The sequence below is a fragment of the Nyctereutes procyonoides genome, unplaced genomic scaffold, assembly GCF_905146905.1.
Source record: "Nyctereutes procyonoides isolate TBG_1078 unplaced genomic scaffold, NYPRO_anot_genome, whole genome shotgun sequence".
Classification (NCBI taxonomy): Eukaryota; Metazoa; Chordata; class Mammalia; order Carnivora; family Canidae; genus Nyctereutes; species Nyctereutes procyonoides.
Window position 1 is genome coordinate 9,103,407 of NW_026575147.1, and position 27,453 is coordinate 9,130,859.

General features: G+C 50.2%; 2 protein-coding genes across 10 annotated transcripts in view; both read right to left on the reverse strand.

The window, feature by feature from the left end:
- The window catches only part of TET3 (tet methylcytosine dioxygenase 3), a 104,648-nt gene extending 94,526 nt beyond the window's left edge, over nucleotides 1-10,122 (reverse strand). Inside the window, exon 1 of the mRNA XM_055312263.1 lies at nucleotides 9,440-10,122. Coding sequence (XP_055168238.1) covers nucleotides 9,440-9,742 — 303 coding nt within the window. The 5' untranslated portion in view covers nucleotides 9,743-10,122. The remainder of the gene's footprint in view (nucleotides 1-9,439) is intronic.
- Nucleotides 10,123-16,158: 6,036 nt separating this feature from the next.
- DGUOK (deoxyguanosine kinase) overlaps nucleotides 16,159-27,453 on the reverse strand; it is a 49,329-nt gene continuing 38,034 nt past the window's right edge. Inside the window, exons 7-9 of one of the 9 annotated variants that reach the window (XR_008662709.1) lie at nucleotides 25,373-25,697; nucleotides 22,400-25,236; nucleotides 16,159-19,286 (exon numbers count right to left, since the gene is read on the reverse strand). Coding sequence is in view for 1 of the 9 variants with exons in the window: in XM_055312321.1 (XP_055168296.1) it covers nucleotides 25,497-25,697 (201 nt within the window). In the remaining 8 variants the exon portion in view is untranslated. Of the gene's footprint in view, nucleotides 19,287-22,219; nucleotides 25,237-25,264; nucleotides 25,698-27,453 lie in introns of those variants that run through there. The other 8 variants (XR_008662711.1, XR_008662712.1, XR_008662708.1 and 5 more) reach the window with 8 other exon arrangements.

A 27,453-nucleotide genomic window follows, 5' to 3' on the forward strand; every position in this document is an offset into this window, starting at 1 on the left:
GGCTTCCTCTGGCAAAAATTAGGAGCAGTGGGGGCCTATGGGGCACATGCAGTCTGGTAAATGTCCTGAAATGACTTTATCCAATGTAATTCCCCTTCCATTTGGAGAATCCAGAATTGCTGCTCTACCAGCAGGAGTAGGTACACTATTCTGTCCAGACTCTGGCTGGGTGTGAGGAGGTAGGGCACACTGGACTTGGAACTTACACAGGGCAGAGCCAGCAGTGCAAGAAGAGCTTGTGCAACCCAACAAAAGCGAGCAACCCCCAGACCTGCGGTCACCTGAAGGCCAGCCAGGCACCCCGCAACCAAACTGCCAGTTTTCTTTTCTCCCTCCCTCCAAGACTAATAAAAACTTAGGTTATCGGATTTCTTATGCAAATGACAGAAGACAAGGCCACAGAGGGTGTGTCCACTGCAGGTGTGCCAGCAGCCTCCGCCCTGTATGACCACACCCAGGGAGAGGCCTACAGCAGCCCTGAACGACCCCCACCCACCCACTGGAAGAGCCATCCAGGCCACAGTTGGGCCCAAGGAAGATGGAGTGCCTTTCCTTTCTAACCCCTCTCCTTCCTGAGCATCCTGCCTTGGATCCACAAGGGAGCTGTATAAAAGAAGGGACGAGGAAGGGAGTAGGGAATTAGTGACAACTCCTGTGACCCCTGATGTGGTCTTCTGACTGGTAGGGTCCCCACACTGCCTTCTCCAGAATAAGAGGCCCAAGGCAAAGAGGAGACAACAGCGCTAGATATAAACACAGGCAGGGTTAGCCAAGGCTGCTGGTCAAGACTGGGGGTGGGAGAGGCCACTTCCCCCTAGGGAGCTTTGGAGACAGCCTTTGGGTGGGGAGCCACACCTATTGTTATTCTTTCCCCATAGCATGCAATTAAAACACAGCCCTTGCCTTCCAGGAGAAGCAATGAGCTTCAGGGTGTGTTAGAACCCAGGAAAGCACTAGTCCCTTCCACACCCTTCACCACTTACCTTGGGGTGGAGACAGAGATCCCAATCCAAAATATCCTTCTGATAGCAGCCAGCAGAAACAATGATTTCCCAACCCAGATACAGGTTTCAGTGAGGGCTCAGAGATCACACAAGAAAACTCCATCTTCAAAAGAGCTTCTCATAGTAATGGTAATGTTCTGTATCTATACTATCGCATACACACGGCACTAGCCACAAGTGGATTTCGAGCAACTGAAAGGTAGCTAGTGCAACTGAGTTACTGAATCTAGTTTTATTTCATTTCATTTCATTTAAAAAGCCACACCACGGCTAATGGCTACCATAGTGGACAACTCAGAGCATATTTCTTCAATTTCGGAAGGCCATGAATACTACTGAGACTCCGCGGAAAACCATGGGCCCTCTCCCCTGAGAAAACATACCTCCGCACCTTCACATATTATTTGGCAGAAATTTTCAGAAAGTTCAGAGACACTATTTCAATGTAGGTCTGAGATTAGGTCTAGGTCTAAAATTGTCTAGAACTTGACCAAAATCTTTCATGGCCTAAAAGAGATATTTCTTCTGCAATGTAATTGTCTAATATGAAAACAGACCTGATGCTATACTTTACAGTCTTAGCAGAAGACACCAAGTGTGGAAGCCTCCACCTAATAGAGAATGTCCTTGTAACATCCCTACCGGTCAACACCCAGCCTATCCCCAGACACGTGCAAGCACAGGAGAGGCACCCGCTCTCACGGCTGGCTCTTCATTTTTTTTTTTAAGATTTTATTTATTTATTCATGAGAGACACAGAAAGAGAGAGAGGCAGAGACACAGGCAGAGGGAGAAGCAGGCTCCATGCAGGGAGCCCGATGCGAGACTCGATCCCGGGACTCCAGGATCACACCCTGGGCCAAAGGCAGGCGCTAAACCACTGTGGCTCTTCATTTTTGGTACATTTGTCTAATACTTGTAAATGTTAGATAATTCTTTTTCTTTTCTTTTTTTAAAATAAGCTTTACACCCAAAGTGGGGCTTGAACTCACAACCCTGAGAGCAAGAGTACACGCTCACCGACTGAGCCAGCAGGTGCCTCTAGTCAATTCTTTTTTCTAACATGGGTTCAATCTCCCTGCTTATAAACTTCCACCCACTACTAAAAGTTCTGCACACTCCTCTATGCATAGACATTGACTCCTTTCACATAACACCCACCTTGGCTTTCTTCATGTCCAAGCTGAACAGACCCATTTCCTTCAATTGCCCTGCCCATGATCACTCTGACAGATCTGGAGATAGCTCTCAACAACCCTCATAGAGTTTCAGCTCTTCCTACTTGCTAGGAAACCAGGGATTCTTACTTTTGCATTACTTTTTCTTTTTTTAAACAAGTGTAAGACTCTGGATTTACTAACTAAATTCCATCAAGTTTGGCTGGGGTCCATTTCTCCAAACTGCCCCAGTCTCCTTAACCCCTCATTCTATCATTCAACCTAACACCTCCACCATCACTATTCACCATCCCACCCCACCCACAGATCTGACACACCTACCCCCTACCGACATCTTAGTTAGATGGTACACCTGTCTTCTCTTCGCTAAGTCTCCAAGCCTCCCCGTAAGACCCGAGGTTCTACACACACACCTCTCCTCTTCACAACACCACCAACTACTCCTCTCTCATGTGCTCCAAGATCCTGAGCCAGCTGCTTACCAGCAGACACCTTCTGAGAGCCCTTTCCTGACCATTCTCAACACACACACACATACAAGTTCCCCAAGTTCTTATGGGGTTTTATTGATAACTCAAGAAGGTAATGGGCTCCAGAAGAGTAAGAATAAGCCCAAAGTAAATCTCAAGAGGTTCTTGTCTCTCTGATCTTCAGGGTGAAGAAATGGGTTGGGGGCATCTAGGTGGCTCAAGTTGGTTGAGCGCCCAACTCTTGGTTTCTGCTCAGGTCATGATTTCAGGGTTGTGAGATGGAGCCCTGTGTCTGTTGGGCTCCATGCTCAGCTTGGAGTCTGCTTAAGTTTCTCTCTCCCTCTGCCCTCCCCCCACTTGGTGTGTGTGTGTGTGTACACACAGGCGCGCACTCGTGTGCTCTCTCTCAAATAAGGAAGGGAAGGAAGGAGGGAGGGGCTGGGTCATCTTCCTTACTCTTGTTGGCAACAGGAATTCTCTAGCTGCTTATCAAGACTTACTTCTCATCCCCTTCTCCAAGCTCCACCCCCTTTTCCCAGTCATACAAGTGCTGAAGATCAACTGCTCAAACTCTCACGCACATACCAATCACCTGGGAATCTGATACAGATTCTGATTCAGTATGTCCTAGGTAGGGCCCAAGATTCTGCATTTCTAACAAGCTCCCAGGTAACGCCAGTGCTGCTGGTCCACTGATAGGCAAGGAGGATATCTGGTCACGAATCATTCAGTTACTCTAAAACTCAGGGCAAGTGAACCACCTGCAGTAGAAGAGCCCAGGTCAGTGCCCAACATCTCAGTCTCTTATCTGCATCAGAGAATTTCCACTCTAACTACACATTAGATACACCTGGGGAGCCCCAGCCCAATTGGGTTCACCACAGACCAATTAAATCAGAATCCCTGGGAGTGGAACCCAGGGGACTGCAAGTTGGAATCCCTGATCCCCATGGTTGATAAAAAGACTGAACAGGGCAGTTACGCCAGTAGCCTCTCTTCAGGATGATTTTAAATAAAAAAAAACTGGCCCTCTGATCTGTCCAAGAAGCTGTAGGAGATGCCATTTATTTGCAGAAATCCAGATCTATTAATCTGGCTGGGCTGCTTTAAAGAGCCACAGGGACCACACCCCCACCAAAGCTCACCACTTTCTAGTCTCACAAACCACCTTTTTAACAATCTGCTCTAGAGCTGTCAAAAACTGACATCAAGCTTATGCATTAATAATTTCCAAAATCTCTCTGAAAAACTGGACTTTTTGCCCGTCTCTGGTCCCCTTTTCAACAATCAACATCACATAACAATTGTCACTCTGTGAGCACAGGTGAAGGTGTTCCATAGGCAGCAAATGGCTCAGACTGAGGTTGAGGCAGCTGGCTGGCCCCCCTTCCCAAGCACTCACACTGTGGTCTTCCCCACCCTCACTCCTCCCAAAAGGACAGGGCCTCAGTGGCTGTTCCCCATCCACAGTCATGAAGCCCAAAGTTATAAACCTACTACTCTTCCTTCTCATCCTTGCCCAGGGAATATATAAAAGACGTTTGTGTCTTGAGCATTTTCCACCAGCCTCAGCACATTCGGGCCTCTGGACTTCCTGACACTCCTCTTCAGGGGTCAGGCCACTCCTGAATCTACCTACAGTGACACGCACCCCCCCACACACACAAAAGGAGTGTGGTCTTCCACCATCTGCCCTCACTGCACAGCAGCCACACAGATGGTTCAGTTCTCCCTGAGTCCCACCACCTTCCTCCTTGGGGCACCATTCAGGACTGTACTGTCAGCATTTCCTTTTTAAAGAGCAATCCTATTCCTCCCGCTAACTTCCCTTTTAGAGTATGTGGCCATGGGGTTAAAAACTGCATCTGAAAAACGATTTCTAAAGGCTGTGGTAAATGCCTCCCCTTGCCTGGTCTTTCACTCTGGCTTCATGAACGCTAAGACGGGATTCCTTTCTCTAAAGAATCTCATCACCTCTATTTTACCTATCAGTCAGTTCTCCCTTTGCTGGTGGGAACTGGGGCCAGACTTAAAACACCCCTTCCTCACAGCCTCTGTCTTCAGGAACACAGAACTCCTGACAGGTAAGGCAAGAATTCTGATACTGTTGAGAGATTCCCAATTCTGAGGTATTTTGTCTCAAAACTGGCATAGAGAGCTGTTTCAGCCACTGAATCTACTTGGCTAAGGGCTGGACAGTGTTTTCACACTATATATATTTCCCCCCCCATTTATCTTCATTTTTCACCCACAATGTTCTTAGTCAAGCTCCCAACCTTACTCATGTGTTTCTCTTAGCAAGTTTTGTTCTGTTTTTTTTTCCCATAAAATTATTTTCCTACTCTTCCTATCAGGTGTTTATTTCCTTCATCCATGAGCAATTTGTCAGGCCCCGGACCACAGCAGCTCCTTGCTCCTGGGGGTCTAGCTTCCTCCCCGCAGCAGAAAGGCTGGCAAACTTCTCCCTCCTTCGGTCTGGCTCCCTGGTTCTTCTATGAACAAGCTAGAAGAGGTCTTGAGATAAATATTTAATCTGTATTATATCTCCACAACTACAACTCAGAGACTAAAGCATAATTGTTTAGGCATGAAGATACCACACTGTCTTTCACCCATCTTCACCCTCTCAGAGTTGGGGTTCACTCCCAACCATCTTCTCTAGATTTCTAGGAAGGTTTTGTCCCTGTCTATTGATCAACTACTATGTGCCCAACATTATGCATATTTTAATCGCCATTAATCCTCACAACAACCCTGCAGAGAAGGATTACTCCATCTGACATATAAGAAACCAATGCTCAAGAGGCACCTGGGTAGCTCAGTTGGTTAAGTGTCAACTCTTGATCTCAGCTCAGGTGATGATCTGAGTCATGAGTTCAAGCCCTGCTTTCTGCTCTATGCTGGATGTGAAGCCTACAGAAGAAGAAAGGAGGAGGAAAAGAAGAAGAAAGGAGGAGGAGGAGGAGGAGGAGGAGGAGGAGGAGGATTCCTGGGTGGCTCAACGGTTTAGTTCCTGCCTTCAGCCCAAGGCATGATCCTGGAGTCCCGAGATTGAATCCCACATCAGGCTCCCTGCATGGAGCCTACTTCTCCCTCTGCCTGTGTCTCTGCCCCTCTCTGTGTCTCTCATGAATAAATAAAATCTTAAAAAAAGAGAGAGAGAGAGAATGAGCAAGAAACTGATACTCAACACAGTAAGAAGCACAATGCTTACTCTGGGGTCTGAGGCCTACTTCGTCCTTACCCACACCAAACCTTACTTTACTAAGTAAGCATCTTCTTGTGCTATAAGCCAGAACTCAGGCAAAAAGAATGGGAAGGAACACTAACAGCCTTGAACATCAGCCTGGGATCTAAATCCTTCCTGCCACGTACAAGAATGAACCACATCAAGGTGGATTACCTCACTTCTGGTCCCAGAGAAGCAATCACCTGGCTCTGGTGGGAGGACGCATCCCTGGGAGCTATCTCTAGTCTTAAAATGCTGAACTTCTTTTTTTTTTTTTTTTTTAAAGATTTTATTTATTTATTCATGATAGTCACACAGAGAGAGACAGAGAGGCAGAGACACAGGCAGAGGGAGAAGCAGGCTCCATGCACGGGAGCCTGACGTGGGATTCGACCCCGGGTCTCCAGGATCACGCCCCGGGCCAACGGCAGGCGCCAAACCGCTGCGCCACCCAGGGATCCCAAAATGCTGAACTTCTTTTCTGAGTGAAGGGGCTCCACAGCACCTCCCCCTCCACACATATAGACACACACTGCAAAACAGAATGAGGAGCAGGGAAGAAAGATGGGATACCCAAGATAATGCTCCCCCTTTACAGAATGACACAAAGCAGCTGTCAGCTCAAAGGCAGCAGGTGGAGGTGGAGACAGGATGGAAGAAAAAGGTGCCTAGGAGAAGAAATGCCCAGGAGCAGGGATGTAAGGAAATGGATTGGTTCTCAAGAGACTCCTGGATGCTGTGCTTGTCTCACCTGAAAAACCAGGGCCAAACTCTAAAATTCTATTCCAGAGTAAAAAAAAAAAAAATCCTCAGATGCCAGTAACATGTCTCCCCCTTTCCCAACCTCCCCAATCCCAGGATGTCTGCTACACGGCTGCTCAAATCTAATGGTTAAGGTCCCAGGAGTCCCCTTGGGGCTGGTAAATGCTGGGCTGGTTCTCCGGCTCAATCACAGAGCCTCTCTGGGCATTTCTCAGCTCTGTGACTACTCCAGGGATACATTCATTAAATGCAGCATAGCCTGGACAGTGGTTCCCCTGCTTTCAGCTTTCATGGACCAATAAAAAGAAAGTCATAAATCTAGAAATACTAATTACCATCTTGTATTTTATCAAGACTTTTTAAATTTTTTTTGTTTTTTTTATTATTTATTTATGATAGTCATACAGAGAGAGAGAGAGAGAGGCAGAGACACAGGCAGAGGGAGAAGCAGGCTCCATGCACCGGGAGCCCGACGTGGGATTCGATCCCGGGTCTCCAGGATCGCGCCCTGGGCCAAAGGCAGGTGCCAAACCACTGCGCCACCCAGGGATCCCGCAAGTCAAGACTCTTAAAAAATAGGTCTACTTTCTATCAGCATCTTCATTTTGTAAAAGAAAGCACATTTTGAACATCAAATAGAAAGGAACCTATCCTTAAAGCAGGTCAGAAAAAGTTTGTTCACTCCATTGCCCCCTTTTCATTGTTTCTCTAGAAACTGGGAGAGCTTTGTTGTGGGCCACCACTGGTCTACACACCAGTATGTGGACCTTCTGTCCTGGGACACCTTGGGCCACCAGCCACAGACCTGGGGGCCTAGAGGGGCAGCCAGCCACAGTGAGGTCCACAGGCATATATAGATCTCTCAGCAGGGCTGTCTGTATGCCTCAGCCAAGCCAGATCCGTGTATCTTAACCATGATCACCCGACAGCCCAGGCCAGCAGCTTCTGTACAAGGATGATGGGACCTTGGCCTCACTCCCTGCCCCTTTCACTAAGGTATGCTGGATCGGTACCACCATAAGAAAAGCTCAAACATGGTTCACCAGGGCCGCTGGTTCCAGGAATATCCCACTTAGAAAGCTCAGCCCCCTTCCTCCTCCGGTTTGATCATGGGAGAAATGGAGTGAAACTGAGGGGGTGAGAAGGGGGGTGAATGCCTGAAGGAAGCAAGCAGTGGAACCAAGCTTTAAAAGTCGTCTAGGCCCATCTTCCTTACACTAACACACAAGATATCATCATGCCCAGGAGTGAAGCCTACCCCTACTCCCCCGCCCTTTCAGAAATGACCAAAGGGCCCTGGGCCAGCAGGATGCCAACTCCCCACAACACCTGCAACATACAGCGGCTGGACACCATCTCCCAGGCTAGGGTGGGGAGCTGTGCATATGATCCAGATGTCTGCTTCAGCCAGAGACCAGGGAAATAGAGCACAGAGTCTGTGGTCCTGGGCCATGCACGATATGCAACTTCCACCAGGAGTGGACAAGAAAAAGGTAAAAGGGGGCAAAAAAACATCCCAGCAACACCCACCTCCCTGCCCCCAACACTTGCAGCTTTCTTCTCGGCCACAGGACCACAGCCCCACCACACTCACGGCACAGCTGGGCGCTCAGCGGTCAGGGAAATCCCGAGCGCCAGACGCCAGCCCATGGAAGCCACAGGTGCCCTAGCCCTCAGAAGCGCAGCAGCTCCCAGCCCCGCTGGAAAAGGCTTCAAAGGCCATCAAGCACAACCCCTCCATTTCCCCAGGGAGAAGACAGGCCCAGAGAGGGGGCCCGAGCTGTCTGAGCCATTGGACAAATCAGTGGCAGAGCGCAGGCACCCCGCAGACACAGCGCAGGCCTCCGGCTCTGTCCAGCGCGGGTTCCGCTGCCTGGAGAGACCTCAGCTGCTACACCGCTCCTCCCAAGCTGCGCCACTTCGCTCGTCCCTACTTCTGCCAACTCTCGGCTATCGAGGCTGCCACCAACCTCGTGCTGGCAGTCCGCCATCAGAATAGAAGGGAAAGATGGGAAAGACCCAATGCAGGGTCGCTACCTCTCCACTTCCCCCTCTCATCTCATCCCCACTCCTCCTTTCCTCCCTCTGTCCCCCTATTCCAAATAAAGGGAGTACTCTTCCCAGCGCCTGACAGTGTCTCAAAGGCACAGCATTCATTCATTCTTTCACTCGGTCTCCGAGTGCCAACTACACATCAAGGAACCGAGCCAGGTCCCGAGAACACAGAGATAAAGAAAAGTCTTTGACCTCCAGAAGCACCTCAGTCCGGTAGGGGAACCCAAATCATGAGCTGTCATTAAATTTCCAGTTCCAAATGGCTCTCCTGCCCTCTTTCTGAGAATGATGGTACCCAAAAAAAGGCTCAGGAAACGAAACATTCCATTCCATCAAGGCAGCACAAAACCACGCCATCACCCCAAATTTTCCTTTCCAAATCCATCATTCCCCATGTCACCCAAGCATTGGTGTGACCTTGAAATACATCTGAGGCTTCAAGCAGGACAAAAAAAAAAAAAAAAAAAAAAAAAAAACTCCTAGAAATAAGGCTGGATAGGTCCTGCATCAAATGCAAACATCAGCGATGAGAGTGCTAACCGGAGACCCCAGCCCCCTGGGCACTCTCCTACAAACTGTCAGCCCGGCAAATGCGCGCAAGCAAGCCGGCTCCTACCCACGGCCCCATTCAAAGACCAAAAGGATCCAAATGAAAGAATGGGCTTGATGGTCTCTAACAAGACCCTGTGAGTACAGCGCCTTGGTGCAAAGGGCGGGGTAGCCAAGCCAGGGCCAGCTTACCTCCTTGAGAAGCCCCACTTTCTTCTTCAGCACCTCACACTTGCGCAGTTTGCAGATCTGGTGTGTGCGGCGGTTGGTGCAGCTGGTACAAGCCCCGCAGTTTTCTAGCCGCCGGCAGGGCTCACAAGTACCACACCGCTTTCGCTTCTTTCGCCCATCTCCACCGCCTCGGAGTTGGGGCTCACTCCCAGCCATTGGGAGCCCAGGCCCCTGGAAACCCCCTACCATCACCTGGCCCTGAGGGAAGTCATAAAGGCCTGGCAGGTCCGGCTGGACTGCCAGGGGCACCTGAAACTGGCTCATGATGCTGCCAGAGGTAGGGGCATAGGTGCCGGAGCGGAGCCACGGTCCGGCCTCCCGCCACCTGCCAAGGCCACCACTGGGTCCTTCTTTCCTAAAACAGTCAAGAGTGCACAAGGGTGAAGGCAGGTAGCTCCAGTCTCCAGGATGGGCGCCTCTTCACCTCCTCTGAAGCAGTCTGATAGGGCTCAGTTGGGGGCCACTCTCCCATCTGCTGGGGCCCAGGATCTGGGGCAGGACGCCAGCGGCGGTCCCCAGAGAAGGGATCATCTTGGCTGGGTGGGTTCTTCACCCTCACCCACCCTGGACCCAGGCATGAGGTAAGCAGGTGGGTGTGTGGTGGGGGCTGGGCCGGGTGAGGAGTTTCTCCTGGTACTTCTCCTCCGGGGGCGGGGGTGGGGGGGTGGGGGGGGCCGGATGATGGAGAAGGCAGCGCTGCCTAAAACAGAGACAGAAAAAGGGGAAGCGCATCACTGGAGGCTCGGCGACAACTTTCACATGTTACCTCTTCCTGCTTCTGGAAAAAGAGAAAATGGGGGAAGAGAAAGGGCTTGCTCAAACGAGGTCCTGCCCAGCACCTCTGGCAGGGCGCACCAGCGCCCGCTCCCCGCCTGGGCCAGAAGGCCTATAGCGCCTGACGCGGTGCTGGGGGAACCTGCCCGAGGAACCTGGAGGGGTGATCCAGGTGAGACTTCTAAGCAAGTTGTCCTCTACCCCACCCCACGGGCTTGGGAGAGTTTCACCAAAATTCCCGCACACACCCCTCTCTGGAGGTCGCTGGGCCTCGCCGAGGGAGCAGAGCTTTCAAAATAAAGTTTGCGGAGAGCTTCACTCGGCGGTGCTGCCCGCGCGCCCCCGGCACGGAAGCGGCCTGGACCGGGGCGCGCCCGGGGTGGCCCACGCCGGCCGCCCCGCCGCGCCCCCCGCCCGCCGGCCGGACCCGGGGAGGGCGGCCCGCTCCGCCGAGGGGGCGCGGAGAAGGGGGCGCGCTCCAGCTCGGGCCGGGCCGCGCGCGCGCCGCCGCTCGGGCTCCTTTGTTCTGGGGCCTCGGCCGCTCGGCTCCGGCGGCTCCGCAGCCCCCGCCCCGCCCCGCCGCCCCCGCCCGGCTCCGCTACACTGTGACCCGTAGCACCCACGCCCCGTCCCCCGCAACAAAGTAGCGGCCCCCCGGCCGGCCCCCGGGCCGTCCCCTCCCCCGCCCCGGCCGGGCCCCCCACGCCTCCCCGCCGCCCCTCCCCCACCCCGGAGCCGGAAAGGCACCGACTGCACCGACCTGCCCGCCGCCTCCGGGGCGGAGCGCACAAAGGGGCAAAGTTTCCCGGCCCGCGCCGCCGCCGCCACCACCGTCGCGGCCGCCGCCGCCGCCGCCTGGGGCGCCCGCCTCACGGAGCGCCTGGCCCGGCCGAGCTCTGCGCGCGGAGCCCCCCGCCCGGGCCGAGGAGGGGACGGCGCAGGAGGAAGGAAGAGGCAGCGGCGGCCGCGGCGGCAGCAGCAGCAGCAATGAAGGCGTCCGCGGGACTCCCCGCCCCCCGCGCGCCGCGGCACGTGCTCGCCCGGGGACTCCCCCGCCCGGGAGGGCGCGCACGTGCGGCCCCGCCGAGCCCCGCCGGCCCCGCCGCCCCCGCCGCCCCCTCCGCCGGGCCCGGGGCTGCGCGAGGGGGAGTTCCCGCGGGGGGGAGGGGACGGAGCAGGCGGCCTGCGAGCGGGTGGCGGCGGGGCCCGGCTCGGCCGCCGCGCCTTTGCACCTGCAGGACCTCCCCACGCCCGCGCCGGCCCTCCCGGACCCGGCTGCCCGCTTCGGGCTAGCGGCCCCGGCCCTCCGGCGCTTCTGCAGCCCCGGCGGGCGAGGCGGGCCGCGCGGGGTGGGGCACGCGGACCTCCCAGCCTAGGCCCTCGGCCGCGCCGGCCCCGGTGTCCCCGCTTCCTGCCGCTCCCTGCGAGCCGAGCGATGTGGGGCGGCCCGGAGCCCCCGGGAGCCCCGAGCCCCGGGCCCGACTGACCCCCCTCCCCCGGCGGCCGCTCGCTGATTCCGAGGCAGGACAATGGGGGGCATCGCGCGTTTGCGTACCGAGTCGGCCTGGCCGGCAAGGAGGGGGCACCGGGGGCAGAGGCTGCGGGCCGGCCGCGGGGCACCCTCGCAGGGGTCACGGCCGAGCGCCCTACTCAGGCGGACCCCAGGGCCGTGCCATCGCGAGCCTCCCCCGCGCCGCGCTCGGCTCTTTCGCGTCGAAAACAAAGACTAATCCGATACCCCCGCCCTGCCTCCCAGAGGAGGGGGAACGGGCGCGTCGCGGAGGGTAACGAGGAGGACAGCGTTCAGGAGGGGCTCGGGAGCCTCCAAGGGGGCCGTGGCGCAGCCGAGCCCCATTAGCCAGTGCAGACACTTTGGAAAGTCACCCTGGGCTATTTTCCAGGCAAAGGACAAGGAGCAAGGCACAAGAATATTTCCAAGTTGCCAAACTGCCCGTTCTCGCTGCTGCTTTTTTTTCCCCCTCACCTGTTGTTCAGGCCAAGTTGAAATTCCAGGTTATATTAGTTCAACTCCACCCATCTGGCCTGACTGCCAGGCTGGTGCCCGCAGCTGCCTTCCACCTACCTGGGTTGCTGGGGAGAAGGGTGGGTCTCTAACACACACACACACACACACACACACACACACACACACACACACACACACACACACACTTGCGCGCGGGCAAGTCCTGGCAGAAACAACCATGGGGCGGACTGGCCTGACCAGTTTGGGCGGTGCTCAGGGAGCCAGGTGCCTGGCAATCATCCCCGACCCGCTGAAGCTAGCAACTCAGCCAGAACTGGAAAAAGAGCATTCGGCGGGCTATTTAGAAGAAACAAAAAAAGTAACTGATCTCAAGTAGCGCTGTCCAGAAAGCCCTAGACTGGAGGAAAAGCCGGGGTTCTGCATGGAACTTCCCTCCTCGCACGCAGGCCTTTTTCGGACACCCTGCACCACTGGCCAGGTTGTCAGCTGTGGGTGGGTGGGGAACATGGCTGCAAGACCTAGTTCCTACCCGGGTGTTTGAGAGGACTAAAGAGTTTCTGTTCAGGGAAGTAAGTCTAGAACTGAAAAGAGATACTTGGTGTAATTTTCAATCAAACAGAAGAACAGGTTGTGGACTTGAAATTGTCGATGTTTTAAATGATTTCATTTTAATAAAAGTTATACATATTAGAGAAAATGTAGAATACACAGAGAATTAGAAGACAAACATCACCCAAATACAACCACATTTAACCATATGCTATATTTCCTTCTAGCCTTTTTTTTTCTTCTAGCCTTTTCTATTTGTAGATTAGTTGCCCTTTTTCATTTTTTAATAACATGATTGTATCCACTCTGCAATCTGCGGCCCTCTTTTCACTTAACATTATACCATAAGCATTTCCCTGTTTGTTACACAATCTAGTGTGACAATGGGGTGAAGAATGTGGCTTAGGGACAGCGAATTCTGGGTTCCAGACCCCACTGTGGTATTTATTAGCAGAGTGACCTTGGACAAGGTACCATCTCTGAGAGAATCCAAGTTCTTGGCCAAGGGCTTTTGGAACAATGCTACCTCAAATCAGTTCCTTCTTTTTTTCTTCATAGGGCATAATAAATGAGAACAGCTATTGTATCTGTATCCGTAGAACAACCAAGTGAGGTAGGTGGTATCACTAAACTCATTTTACAGATAAACAGAAAGATTAACTTGCCCAAGGTCACTCAGCTAGTAAATGGTAGATTCAGAATTTAAGGCCGGCACCTTTCCTTCTGTATTCAGAGCAATTTACTGTGCCAAAGTAGTTTCCACCAGCTACCTATGAGGGGGTTGTTTCACAGAATCCTCTGACTTGGGGACACTTAGGTGACTCAGTGGTTGAGCATCTGCCTTCTGATCACGTTGAGATCCCAGGGTCGTGGGATCAAGTCCCACATCAGGCTTCCCACAGGGAGCCTGCTTCTCCCTCTGCCTATATCTCTTTCTCTGTGTGTCTCTCATGAATAAATAAATAAAATCTTAAAAAAAAATCCTCTGGCTTAGCTAGCTAGGTGGATGCTGGTACCATTCACCAAGACAGAGTGCAGGAGGAGAGAGTTACAGAGCCATCCATGTAGAATTGAGGAGGTGAAGCCTGGGCTGGAAACACACATGGGCCCCATTGCAAAGCACAGTCTAAGTGAGGCCCCAGGTGTGGAGGAGCGCATTGGTAGTGGACACGCAGAATGAGAGGCAAAGGCAGCCAGTACAGAGGCCCAGGGAACACCAGCTCCTAAGGGACAGCAGCTGACAAGGGGCCAGCCAAAGAGACTGAGAAGGAGCAGCCAGAGAGGTGGGAGGGAAACCAGGCCCAGCCCGACACCTGCCTGTTTTTCCCAACTGCTTCTCCCTCTGGAACCCGAACTTCGGCAGTCTCATCTGCTCATTCCTTGTACCTAGGGAAACCCCTTCCCACTTCACACCCCCTTCCCGCTTCCAGCTGCTCCTCCTACCTGCCAAATTCCCACTCATCCTGCAAGTCTCAGAATAAATGCCAGTCCTTCCATAAAACTTCTTCCAGACCCTCGGATTCCAAAGCCTCACCTCTCCCGCCCCCCCACCCCAAAGTTTAATGCACCCTCTCTTTGCAACAGTTATCTTATCAGCATTTTAAGTGTTTGCACATTTCCCTCCCCATTACTATGAGCTCCTGGAGGGCCGGAACCTTGTCTTTTCACCTTTGTAATCCTAGACCTAGCACTCGATCAATATGTGTCGAATGAGGAAAGGAGGTCAGTAGAACCTGATCAATGACGTATCCCAGTGACACCAAAGACCCATGGGTTTCCAAGGGTTTTTTCCAGTGGGCCTTCTTGGGTCTGCAGCCTCCCGCGCTACCGGGTTACTCCTTCCTCACACACCACTCGAGTTGGAACAGCTGGGACGGTGGTGGTGCCCAGCGAGCGGCTCTGTCTGGCAGCAGCAGCATTAAGCTAGAGGCAGTGGTTCGCTAACACTGGTCCCCAAGCGCAGCATCACCAACACCTGGGAACTTGTTAGAAATGCAAACTCTCCGCCCCACCCTAAACCTACTCAAGCAGAAATGGGGTGGGGCCCAGCGCTGAGTTTTAACAAGCCCTTCGGGTGATGCCCGCTGAAGTTTGAGAAGCACTGGACTTTTGGAAGCAGTCGAGAAGCAAGTTCAGCACCCAGGCAGCGGCCAGGATCAGGCCTGAGGCGCTTAGAGGAGGTAGACCTAGAGACGCGCCTTTTATTAATTGGCGTGGCGGGCTCCACCCCCAGCGACCGACGACTGAGCCTTTTTAGGCCACTGCTCCGGTGAGGTCAGGACCTGGCTGCTGCAGCTGCCCCAAGGGTTAGAAAGGGAAATCCCGTTGCGAAGGAAACAAGCCCAGTGGACTGCAGGCACTGCAGGGTTGGCAGGGGGCGTTTCCCTGGTTGGGGATGGAGGTGGGGCTGACTTCCAGCTCCACTGAGGAATTGCGGTTGATTCAGCACCCGGCCAAGAGCACAGGAAGTTGTGTTGGATGTGCCCGTGTGGTTCTTCTGGAAGTCACTTCGTGGAATCAACACTGCTGGTTGTTTGTGGAACCTGCAAATGATCGCATGTGACTAATGTCCTCTGAGATGCTCGACCCTGCTCCTTCTCTTTAGCTAATAAGCAGTTTGCCCTGTTTGAAGGAGCTTTGTACTATGGAACGTTTTCCAGAAATGTAAATACACACCCATGTGCACGCCTGGGCTTGGTTTTAAAGATTGAAGGCATTGGGAAGTTTGATTGGGGATGTGTTTCTTCTCTGGTCATGTATTGGTTAAAAATATTATCAGCTAATGTTTGCATAGAGCTTTCCCTTTTCAAAGCACTTCCACATACATTATTATCGTTCTGTCTGCAGAGTGATAATACGGCAAGTGCAAATGTTACTTTCCTTTTCTTTCGGTGACATGGCTTTTATTATTATCACCATTTTACAGATAAAGGAACTGGGATTCTGAGAGGTAATGTGTCCAAGGTCACTTACTACCAGGTGGCACAAATGGGCCTACAATCTAGGACCTCTGAAATTTGCCTACCAGGGTCAGGGCTGATAGGGGGCAGAAGCTGACATTTTGCTCATGGGGAAAGGGAGATTCATCAGTGGATTCCTTTTGGACATGCATTGGTTACTAGGACGTGTAGGGTATCTAGACTACATTTTTGAGTAGCTCAGCAAAAGCTTTCATGTTTTATTTCTGTGACTTTATTTTGAATTTAGAGTGAATCAAAATGACTATATAACTTAGAAGGAGAATGCAAGGTCCCCACCATAATAGGAAATCTTCCAACCCTCCTTGGGCAGGAGGGTGGGAACTTTGATGGACTTCAAGACTCAGGTTGCTGAATACCCAAGAGGGATAAAGGCTTTGGTGTCCCCCACCCACACCTTGATTTGACCAGATATAACAGGATCAGTTAGGTTTCACTGTAATAACAAACTATCCCCAGGTCTCAGTGGTTTGACCAAAAGTTTATTTCTCAATCGTGAAATATGTCCATTGGGGGTCAGCAGCAGCTCTGTTGTCCATGGTGACACAGGCAGCTCCAACTGGACATGTTGCCTCCTCAACCCTGAAGGCAGGAAATGAGGATGAGGCAAACCAAGCACTAATTCTCAAAGTTTTGACCTAGGAATAATTCATGTCATTTCCACTCTGATTTCACTAGCAAGTCACAAGGTGGCAAGGAAGTGTAGTAGGAGCAATGCTCCCATGAACCTGGAGAAGGAAACGTATTTGGTTAACAGTGCTAATAACACATAGGGAATAGTGTCAGCAGGTGAGGTGGATGTGGGTACCAGAGGCATAAGTGCAATCAGTTCCACCCATTTCATGAGTGCTTCTCCCTCCTGAGGACATGTATTTGAGATTCCCATTCTATTGGGTTGTCGTTTCTCCCACTAGAGAAGATTCAGATATTTAGACCCAGGCAAAAGAAATCTGAGCTGAGGGAAGTATGATGGCAAAGATGAGTGGCAGTGGGGCAAGCTCAGTAGAAATTAATTTGTAAATTGAGTATCCAGCAGAGGAAAGGACTCGGGGCATAAGTGTCACCAGGGGCCTGTCTGCTTAAGAGGAAAGTTCTAAAGCTATGACAGAAGCATTTCCTGCCTTCTCGCCATTCACTCCCACTCATCCTTCCTGGCTACACTCAGGTGACAACTCAGGAAGCCTTTGATGGTCTCTCAAGACTGAACCTGCCCATCACATTCTTAAGAGTACATTGTTAAGAGTGTCTAGGTCTGCCATGTTTACTATGCTGCAGAAAGAGACCACATCTTGCTCAGTGCTTGCTGTGGTACCGGGAATGTATTGGAGTCTCAGCATGAAGGCAGAGAAACCAGCAGGAAGGCTGTTATAGGAACCCAGGTGAGAAAAAAATGATGGTGGTCTCCATTACAGTTGTGAGGAGGGGAGGGAGAGAAGTACTAGAGAGAGATTTAGGGAGCCATATCAACAGGGTAGGGATCAATTACATGAGGGCATATGGAGGAGGTTTCTGGAAGAACAACAGGGTAGATGGTAGCACCAGAGGAAGATCAAGTGGCTGAATGAGGTTACCAAGGACATGTCCATTTAAGGTGCATATGAGACATCCCCAACAAGACCCAAGAAGCAGCATATATGGAGACCTGAGGTTCTGGGGTGAAACTGGCTGGACCACGATCCTATGATTTACCTAGTAGTTGAACATCAAATCCTCCAACAAGGTCAGCCTTTTGTTGTTGTCATTGTTGTTGTTGTTAGAGAGAGAGAGAGAGAGAGAAAGGTCAAGCAAAGGGAGAGGGGTAGAGAGAGAGGGAGAGAGAGAATGTTAAGCCCCTGTGCAGGGCTCAATCTCACAACCTGGAGATCACGATCTGAGCTGAAATCAAGAGTTGAATGCTTAACTCACAGAGCCACCAAGGCACCACAAAGTCAGCCTTTCTAAAAGGAACTTAACTGATAGGGGTGCCTGTAGCTCTGTAGGTTTGGGCATCTGTCTTCTGCTCAGGTCATGATCCTGGGGTCCTCGGATTGAGCCCCACTTTTGGCTCTCTGCTCTGTGAGAAACTTGCTTCTCCCTCTCCCTCTGCCCCTCCTCCTGCTTGTGTGTGCGCTCTCTCTCTCTCTCTCTAATAAATAAAATCTTTTTTAAAAAACAAAATTAAAAGGAACATGTGAACGTAAAGTGGAGAATTGGGGAGAGGAAAGCACAGAAAATAACGTGTAGTATAAAAATCATGAAATTCCTGAGCTGCAAATCTTAAGAATTCAGCCAGAGCAGTACAAGGGCTTTCTAAAAAGAGTCAAGTGTCCCTACTAGATGGCTTCAACTTTAACCTGTTTGTCCCATGACCTTGTTTTCATATGCTGCTCACATTCCATCTCTACTCAGCAGGAGCTTGCTTGCTGTCCCATCTGAGATCTGAACTTGATTTCAACCCCTTTCATTCTTGAGGTTCCACTTCCCCATATCCTTTATGGGTGAGGGTCAAACCCCATTTGCAGGAACTGTGTAGGGCAGGCAAACCAATCCTCAGAGCCCCTACCAGATCCCATCACTCCACTTGGCCATTGTGCATCCCCCTCCCCCCACACACTCTTCCCTTTCCCCCAAAATTGAGATGCTCCCTCTGGGTGCCTGGGCTCCATTTCCAGCTCCTCTGCGTACTGGTTTGTGACTGTGGGCGAGGTAATTCCCCTCTCCCAGCCTCCTTCCCATCTGTCAAAATGCTACTTAGGCTACCTCCTTTGCAGATTCCTTTGCAGAGAATCAAATGAGCCTTGCTATGGCAATGTTCTATCTCGGACATTGGTGTGTAGTAGGGACTCAAATGGTCCCCTCTTTCCTTTTTTTTCTATAAAGATTTTATTTATTTATTCATGAGAGGCACAGAGAGAGAGGCAGAGACACAGGCAGAGGGAGAAGCAGGCTTCATGCAGGGAGCCTGATGCAGGACTCGATCCCGGGACTCCAGGATCACGCCCTGGGCTGAAGGCAGGAGCTAAACCGCTGAGCCACCCAGGGATCCCCAGGTCCCCTCTTTCCATTCCATCCGATCCCTTGGTTCCTCTTTCCCCTTCAGGGAGAAAGGGTCTTACAGTATTTTAACCATATGTAGCCATGACAACCAGAATTAAAATTTATACAATAATCAGTGAGGATATTATGTATTACTTAAGAGAATGGAGGTAATGATGTGCAGGTGCCCAGGATGAGACTCGGCACTGAGCAGGAGAGTCTCAGTCTCCTCAGCTGGAGACAGCAGTTCTCCAAACACATCCTTCCCTACACATTCAAGCAGCCCTAGGGCCTGCCACCTCCACTCTAAACCATCCTGAACTGGTGCCCTCTCTCAGCCTTCTAGTGGCTACCCGGTTCTCACTCCTGCTTACCTCCCTGCCCTCACCCTGCAGCCTCCTTCTTCATACACATGGATCACATTGCCTTGGATTCAGACCCCCTGGATCCACTTGTTCCAACCAGAGCCTTAGAATTGAAAAGGCCAAGTGCCTGGGACATCATCCTGCAGCCAATCAGGAAAAGAAGTTTAAAACTCTTGCCACTCCAAGTATGATCTGTGGACCTAGAGCATCAGGACCACTGAGGGTTTGTAGGGGTGTAGAACCCAGTGGGCCCCAGAGCTGCTGAATCAATATGTGCCTCCTAGCAAGACTTCCAGGTGATTCCTAGGCACCCTACAAACTGAGAAGCTCTGCTTTTGAAGTCTTACAGGATAAATGGGCTAGAGATTTTTTAAAAAAGGATGCAGTCTTTTTGTATGGAGCAGGAGAGGCGTTCTTGGGAACACCTGCGCTAATGGATTGAGTCATCCGAGGTCAGTCTGGCATCGTTCCTGGGGAGGTAGTCCGTATTGCCAACACTGTACTATTCATCTGCGGAGTCAGGGAGCATGAGCTGAGCTGATGCCTCCGTCTTCTTGCCATTCTTTAGGGGTGTCCTAATGGAGACATGACTAGGGCCATGACCCACATCCACCTGTCACTTGGCTATTTCGGACCACAATAAAACATGAATTTTATTTATGAGAGATAGAGAGAGAGGCAGAGACACAGGCATAGGGATAAGCAGACTCCCCATGGGGAACCAGATGTGGGACTCGATCCTGAGACCCTGGGATCATGACCTGAGCCAAATGCAGACACTTAACTGACTGAGCCACCTAGCTGCCCAATGTTAATTATTATTAAAGTCAACCATATCTTCAAAAATCTCCTATGTTTTGGGGCACCTGGGTGGCTCAGTCAGTGAAGCGATCTACTCTTGGTTTCAGCTCAGGTCCTGATCTTAGGGTCATGAGTTCAAGCGCTGCGGCGGGCTCCGGGCTGTTTTGAGTCTGCTTACAACTCTCCCTCTACCTCTGCCCCAGCTCTCTAAAATAAATAAATACATCTTAAATATGTCTTTTATGTTTTAATATTAAAGTATTTTTGAAAAATATTTGACATTGGAAAACATTTACAAAATATGAAATTGAAAAAATAATTAGGATGTATTATATTATCAAAACTTTGTAAGTAATTATGCAAAGATTGGAAGAGAATACATCACAACATTAACAATGGATCTCCTGATGATTTTTGTTTTCTTCTTCATACCTTTCTTCTAAAATTTCTACAAATAAGTATTATTCCTATAATTGAGAAATAAAAAATTATTTTTGAAAAAAGACAAACGGAAAGCAGTTCCTTGAGAAAGAAGGAAGCAAATTCTGATTACCAACAGAATGATTGCAGCTTTGCACATTGCAGCCACCTGGAGAACTCTAGGAATACTGGTGCCCAGGCCCCACACCCAGAGATTATGTTTGAATGGATCTGGGTGGGGACCCCAAGCCTCATGTGCTTGGCAACATCTAGCCACACTTGGGTGTGGTCTAATGTGCTGCCGGGCTGGGAACCGCCGCTTGCCCAAGCCATCTCACTTTCCAGCAGAAGTTTAGGCCGCTGTCTGGTGGTGGAGGAACTACAAGACCTGATTTCAGGCTTCATCAGTGAGTGATCCTCTGTAGCTGTGTGATTCAGGGAAGCCATCTAACCGAACCTTAGTTTGTCCGTAAAATGGGAATATTTAATGCCTACTGCAAGAGTTGGGGCATGGCTTCCAGGAGAGGATAAATGAGAAAGGTCTGTGTGAAATAGAAATCATATAGAATGAGTTCTTTGTTAGAACCTGGAAACTCAGATGATAACAATTATCTTTGATCAATGAAATATCCTTGGCAACACGAGAACCCATGCAAATAAGCAGGTTTGTTTCTAGGCTCTGTCAGTCTTGTAATTTGACTTGATTTGGAGATTCTGTAGGCAGGTGCTGTCAGATGTGGATGCCCAGGACAGTCCTAGCCTGAGGGCTCATGGCCAGTGGATAGCAGCCAATAGATCTGAGCTGTTCAGACCATTTGGTCATCTTGCTTTGAGAGGTGGCTGGTTTCCAGAAGCCCAAACGTTGTTGTCATGAAAATGTGCCTTTGCATTTTAAATACATTCTGCTTCCAAAGACATGTTCTTACTTAACCATCTCCTTGGGAGGTTGTGACCACTGCTTAAAATGTCTTGGGAATTCCTCTTTTGAGATTGCCTTTGTCTAAGCTACATTTCTTTTCTGGGTAGTTTCAATCAGTGAATTCATTCTCTATCCTTTGAAGAGGAGCTTAATTTTAGAAAACAGTCGAAAATATCTTTCAGAATCAATTTTTTTAAAGATTTTATTTATTTATTCATGAGAGACACAGAAAGAGAGAGGCAGAGACGCACGCAGAGGGAGAAGCAGGCTCCATGCAGGGAGCCCGACATGGGACTTGATCCTGGGTCTCCAGGATCACGCCCTGGGCCGAAGGCAAATGCTCAACCGCTGAGCCACCCAGGCATCCTAACCATGAATTTGAGGGATGCCTGGATGGCTCAGTGGTTAACTGCCTGCCTTCAGCTCAGGGCGTGATCCTGGAGACCCGGGATCAAGTCCCATGTCGGGCTCCCTGCATGGAGCCTGCTTCTCTCTCTGCCTGTGTCTCTGCCTCTCTCTCTCTCTGTATCTCTCATGACTAAATAAATAAAATCTTTTTTAAAAACCCCAAATGTGATGATTAAGATGGTATTCAAACCTAGATAAGACATACATTTTTTTTTTTAAGTGAAGAGGTCATTCATTAAGTATGCCTGCCTTGCTACCCAGTTTACTCCCAGCATCCCGCACGGTGCCTGGGACCCATATCTCAACATATTCCTGTTGAATGGTGAACAGAGCCTGGCTTTCTACTGGGACCCATAGACTGGCTCCAAAGTAAGTCTGAAAAGGCATTGTACCGAAGTAGCCTATTTGGGATTAATAAATTCTAGTTTGTATGCTGATTAGAAATTAGTCCCTTACTTTGGTAAGTGTGGTAGGTATATATATATATATATATATATATATATATATATATATATATATGTTTGACTAAAGAGAAAAAGTTGCAGTTCCTTTCTCTCACTGGGGTAATACTGGATTTAGTTTCCAAAGGCAACACTAATCAGTGACAAATCCAAGCATTTTTGGAATTATTTTTCATGCCCACCCAATCCACAAAACAACTAATCAGGTATTCTTAACAAGGACAATGACTGAAACAAAACTCACTTTTTCATACAAGGATTTCAAGACACCCACTGGCAGGTGACAGAGAGGAAAGCAAGGTCTTGCTCAGGTAGTGGGAAGACTTTCACCGCAGAGCCAGTCTCAGCTGAGGCAAGTCGCTGCTCTGAAGGAGAAAGAAAGCCAAAGCCAAAGCTCAACTGCTTCTGGCAATGGAACCGTTTCCAGGAAGAGAACACACGGGTCATCTGAGGTCAAGTTCAGGGCACACAGCCAGCCGCCAGGCGGGAAGGAAGCTGCAGTGAATGCCTGCTTGCTTGCTCTCCAAGCCCTTTACCTTCTGAACAGGAGTCCTGTATCAGCACCCCTGCCAGGCCTCTCGGAGGACCTCAGAGGCTCGTTCCTGACCCAGGCATCCTGGCTCTGGCCTCACAGACACGCAGAGGTGCTGAGGGGAGGCTGGTAGGAGGCAGTGTGTGCGGCAATGGCTCGCTGGCCTGTGCTGTTGTTGCCTTGCAGAGAAGAGGGGCCCGAGCACTCTACTTAAAGTACATGAGCATTCCGCATCCACAGTTGCCCTCCCCACCCCCAGGATGCACAGGACACATTCCTAGCTCCTTGCCTTGGTCCATGGCGTTAACTCCACAGTCATTGTCATCCCAGCTTCTGTTCTACAGACCCTCCTCCTTGGAGTGCCCAGCTCCTGTGCTCTGTGACCCACCACAGTTCCCTTAGCTGGAAGCAGCACCTGTTACCGTCTGTCTTGCATCACGCTTAGGGACACGTCATCTCTCCCCATTTGGGACCACACTGTACCCACTCTTCACACCACACATAATCCTTCCTTTGCCCACACTGCTTAGCTGCTGGGTCTGTCCTCACCATTCTGCCTCCCATCATGTTCCTCACCTCACCGCCCAAGGCTCAGCTCAGCTAGACTCTCTGAAGGACTTTCCACCCACACAGACCTACCAGCTCCACTTACCAAGTGGCTACTCTGTGCCCAAACATTTGTCTACAGTATTTCTAATCCTGGAACAGCCCTATGAAGTGGGATCAAAGATAGTTTCACTTTTGGACTTAAAATTGAGGCTCAGAGAGGTTCAGGAACTTGTCAGAGTTGCAGAGCCAGTCAGTGGCCCAACTGGGACTGGACCCCAGGTGTGATACCTAAGCCCAGGCCCTCCATCTCTTCCATGCTACTTTTTCATTCATAAGGCAAATATTATGAACTTGAGGCTATAAGATGTTTTGAAGATCATCTTGTTTTCACAGCAAGGGACCTAAGGAGTAGAGAGGCCTGATAACTTGCCCAGGGTAAGACAGCTTCTCTCCACCCCCTTTCCTCATCCTTCCCATGTGCTGGAGTGGGGACCCAGGAACCATCTATCCCCTGTGAGGGGTTACCAGCCAGGTAACATTCTCCAAGGTTTCTAGTTGCACGGTTTCTGACACTTGCCTGCCCTGCGAGCAGGGCCCCAGAGAAGGCAAGAGAGAATGTCACAGCAAGCTTAGAGCCACTGCATTATCCGTTCAGCTATATACAATGATAAAACCCCAAATAACAGTGACTTAGGTTTGTATCTCTTTTCTGTAGAAGTCTGAGGGCAATCTGGGGAAATTTTATCCAGGTAGGGCCTGGGGCCTCTTCTGTCTTCTGCAATTTCCTCCTCATGGGGCCCTGCATGGTCCCCAGTGGCCCCAGGATCACCTGACGGGGGGGATCTGAGAGCAGACTCAAAGAACTCTTTGACTTGTACCATTCATGCTGAAGAGGCTGCTCAGAGCCTGGCAGAGAGCTGGTCTGGCACCTGGTGAGATGTAGTATGTTGCTAGCAGCATAAAGGGATTGGAATGTGGGGATATTTCATTGCTTAGTTCAGGGACTCTTCACAAGCTCAGCCTACTTCTCTTCTCCCCTTCTTCCTTCTTTCCTTTTGTTTAATAGTGATTGAGCTGTGCATTCCTATGTGCCAGGCCCTGAAGATACAAAGACAGATAGGATGCATTCTGTGATCTAATAAAGAGACAAGGAAATGGACCATTTTAATGCTATAGTGGCAGAGGAAACCGTAAGATCCATGCAACAGGAGCACACAGGCAGGGCATCTAGACCAGTTTCCTGAAGAGGGTGCTTGCTGATAAGACAGAGCTGAGAAACATTAGGGGGAATTGCTAGCTCCCAATGATCACCCAGATATTGAGGATGAGTGAGAGGGAGGAGTCAGACGCCCCCAGTTTTCTAGCTGCAGTGGGGGGAGGGGTGATGGGGCCACGATGGATGCAGAGAACACAGGCCTTCTCCCACGATGGTGTTCTCTTGCCTGGGGAATACCCTCAGCTTCAGATGAGGCTGCCACCTCCCCCGTACTACTCTCTTCCATTGCTGTTCCCAAAGACATGCACATGGGCCCTTTCCACTGTAAGGGTTTTCATTCAAGTGTTCTCGGGAGATGAAGTCCCCTTGATCCTGGTCTAATGAATCACATGCAGGAGCGTGGTCTGTACTAAGTATCCTCCAAGCCAGACTAAGCTGATTTCACAAGTGTCACCTGGGCCCGCTGTGCCCAGTGTTAAGCTCAGGCTCTAGAAAACCCACCTGTAGTGAACATCTGCCAAGTTGTGGGGAACCAGTGAATGGATCCTCTTCCCATGTTCGGGGACTTTCCCACTGTGGTGGGAGGCAGAGCCAGCCTCTCACGGTGAAGATGAAAAGTCAGATACCGGGATCCCTGGGTGGTGCAGCAGTTTGGCGCCTGCCTTTGGCCCAGGGCGCGATCCTGGAGACCCGGGATCGAATCCCATGTCGGGCTCCCGGTGCATGGAGCCTGCTTCTCCCTCTGCCTATGTCTCTGCCTCTCTCTCTCTCTGTGTGTGTGTGACTATCATAAAATAAAAAATAAAAAATTAAAAAAAAAAAAAAAAGAAAATCAGATACCGTCTCTCTCAGATTTCCTTGCAGCTACTACCTGGCGTGTCCAAGGCATGTGGCTGAGACTGCAACTAAGATATACCTACCAGAGTCTCAGGTCAGTGAGGAACTTCTTGTGGCAGGAGGAGTTACAGGGGGATCACATTCTCCCAATAGCCATGCCGGGCACTCTGGAACCTTGCAAATGACAACCTTGAAGCCTGAGCTTCATTAGGTCCATAGTAACTGCCTTCTATTTGCAGTTAAGGACCATGATGAGGGATCCCTGGGTGGCGCAGCGGTTTGGCGCCTGCCTTTGGCCCAGGGCGCGATCCTGGAGACCCCGGATCGAATCCCACGTCGGGCTCCCGGTGTATGGAGCCTGCTTCTCCCTCTGCCTGTGTCTCTGCCTCTCTCTCTCTCACTGTGTGCCTATCATAAATAAATAAAACAAAAAAATTAAAAAAAAAAAAAAAGAAATTTAAAAAAAAAAAAAAAAAAAAAAGAGACCATGATGATTTCTTGGCAGTTTCTCAGTCCAGCGAGGTACATTGCTGAAGGGAGCACAAACTTTTTTCAGAGGACAGTGAGTAAAACCATTTAGCTAGAACAGAGGATTCTTTCACAGAGTAGAAGATAAGGTTGGAGGATCCCAAAAACCCAGTTAAAGAAGAGTCTGGTCATCACTTTGTAAGAGGCACCAACATTTTTTAAATAAACTTTTATTTTGGAATAATTTTTAAAAAAATATAAAAAAAATAAAAAATAAAATAAAAAATAAAAAATACACTCTATGCCCAATGTGGGGCTTGAACCCACAACCCAGAGATCAAGAGTCACATGATCTACTGACTGGGTCAGCCAGGTGCCCATTTTGAAATAATTTTAGATTTACAGAAAAATTGTAAAGATAGTACAGAGCGTTTCCATATATGCCTCACTCAGTTTCCCCTGATGCTAACATCTTGCATTGTATGCTACATTTGTCAAAACTAAGAAGTTGACACTGGTATATTACTATTTACTAAACTCCAGGCTTGATATAGAGTCCACTAGTTTTTCCACTAATGTCCTTTTTCTATTCCAGGATCCGATCCAGGATACCACTTTGCATTTAGATGCCAATCTTTTTAAAGGAGAACATTAAATATGATTAAAAGCTGTTTTAGGAGAATCATCTGAGAGCAACAACCAGGTTGGACCAGGAAGGTGGGTAGCAAGGCATTTGTAAAGGCATTCCAGAATCTTCGCTGAATTTCCAAATGCACCTTAATGCCTGGTGCTAAAGGGACTCACCAGTTGGAGGTGCCATTGCCAGGAAGACAAGATCTGGGCCACTGGAAGCATGTCTGCCTGCTCAGGGCCCACAGGGGCCGAAGGCATCTTTAGGATGCTCCTGGGGGCCTCCACCTAGCAGCGTTAGTAAGCTAGCAGTTCTTCCTGCCCGGGCAACCAGCATGGACTGATAAATCTAAATAGGGAGCCAAAGAAATGCATGCTTATCTTCTTTTCTGAAAGTTTAGTCTTGTCTTCCTCAACAAGCAGCTTGTTGTGGAACGAGAACAGACTCAGGAATCAGGAGGGACCTGGGTTTGAGTCCCAGCTCCACCACTTACTTCAGGAGCCTGGGTGAGTTCCTCAACTCCCCTTGGGCTTCAATTTCCTCACTGGTAAAAAACTGGGATCTTAAATCTTCTTTATAAGATTACAGAGAGGATGAAATAACATTCACAGTGTTCAGTAGGGTATCTGGCATACAGTAGGCATTCAATAATCATCAGCTCCCTTGACAACTTGAGGGTGGGATCTGGGCTCATAATTTTTTTGCTTATCCTTGTAATGCTTAGCACATAGGAGGCACTTCAAAATTTGGTGATTTCATTATGGAGCTCACAAACCCAATGACCCCACAAAAGGCTGATCATGTCTCTAGTTACATCATTCATTTATTTAGCAAGTCTATATTGGGCATTCACCAAATAGCAGTAAACAGATAAAAGCCAGGCACTGTGCTAAGTGACCAAGACACTGTGTGTCAAAAATGGCAAAGCCCAGGCAGGGAGAGAGGTCTTCAGACAACGTTCACTCAGGTCTGATACAGAGTTGGACACAGTTAATAACAAGCAGTGTGTCCAAGAGCAGAAACACTGGCTCCTTCTGTTGGGGGGAAGTGTAGAGCCTCACAGAG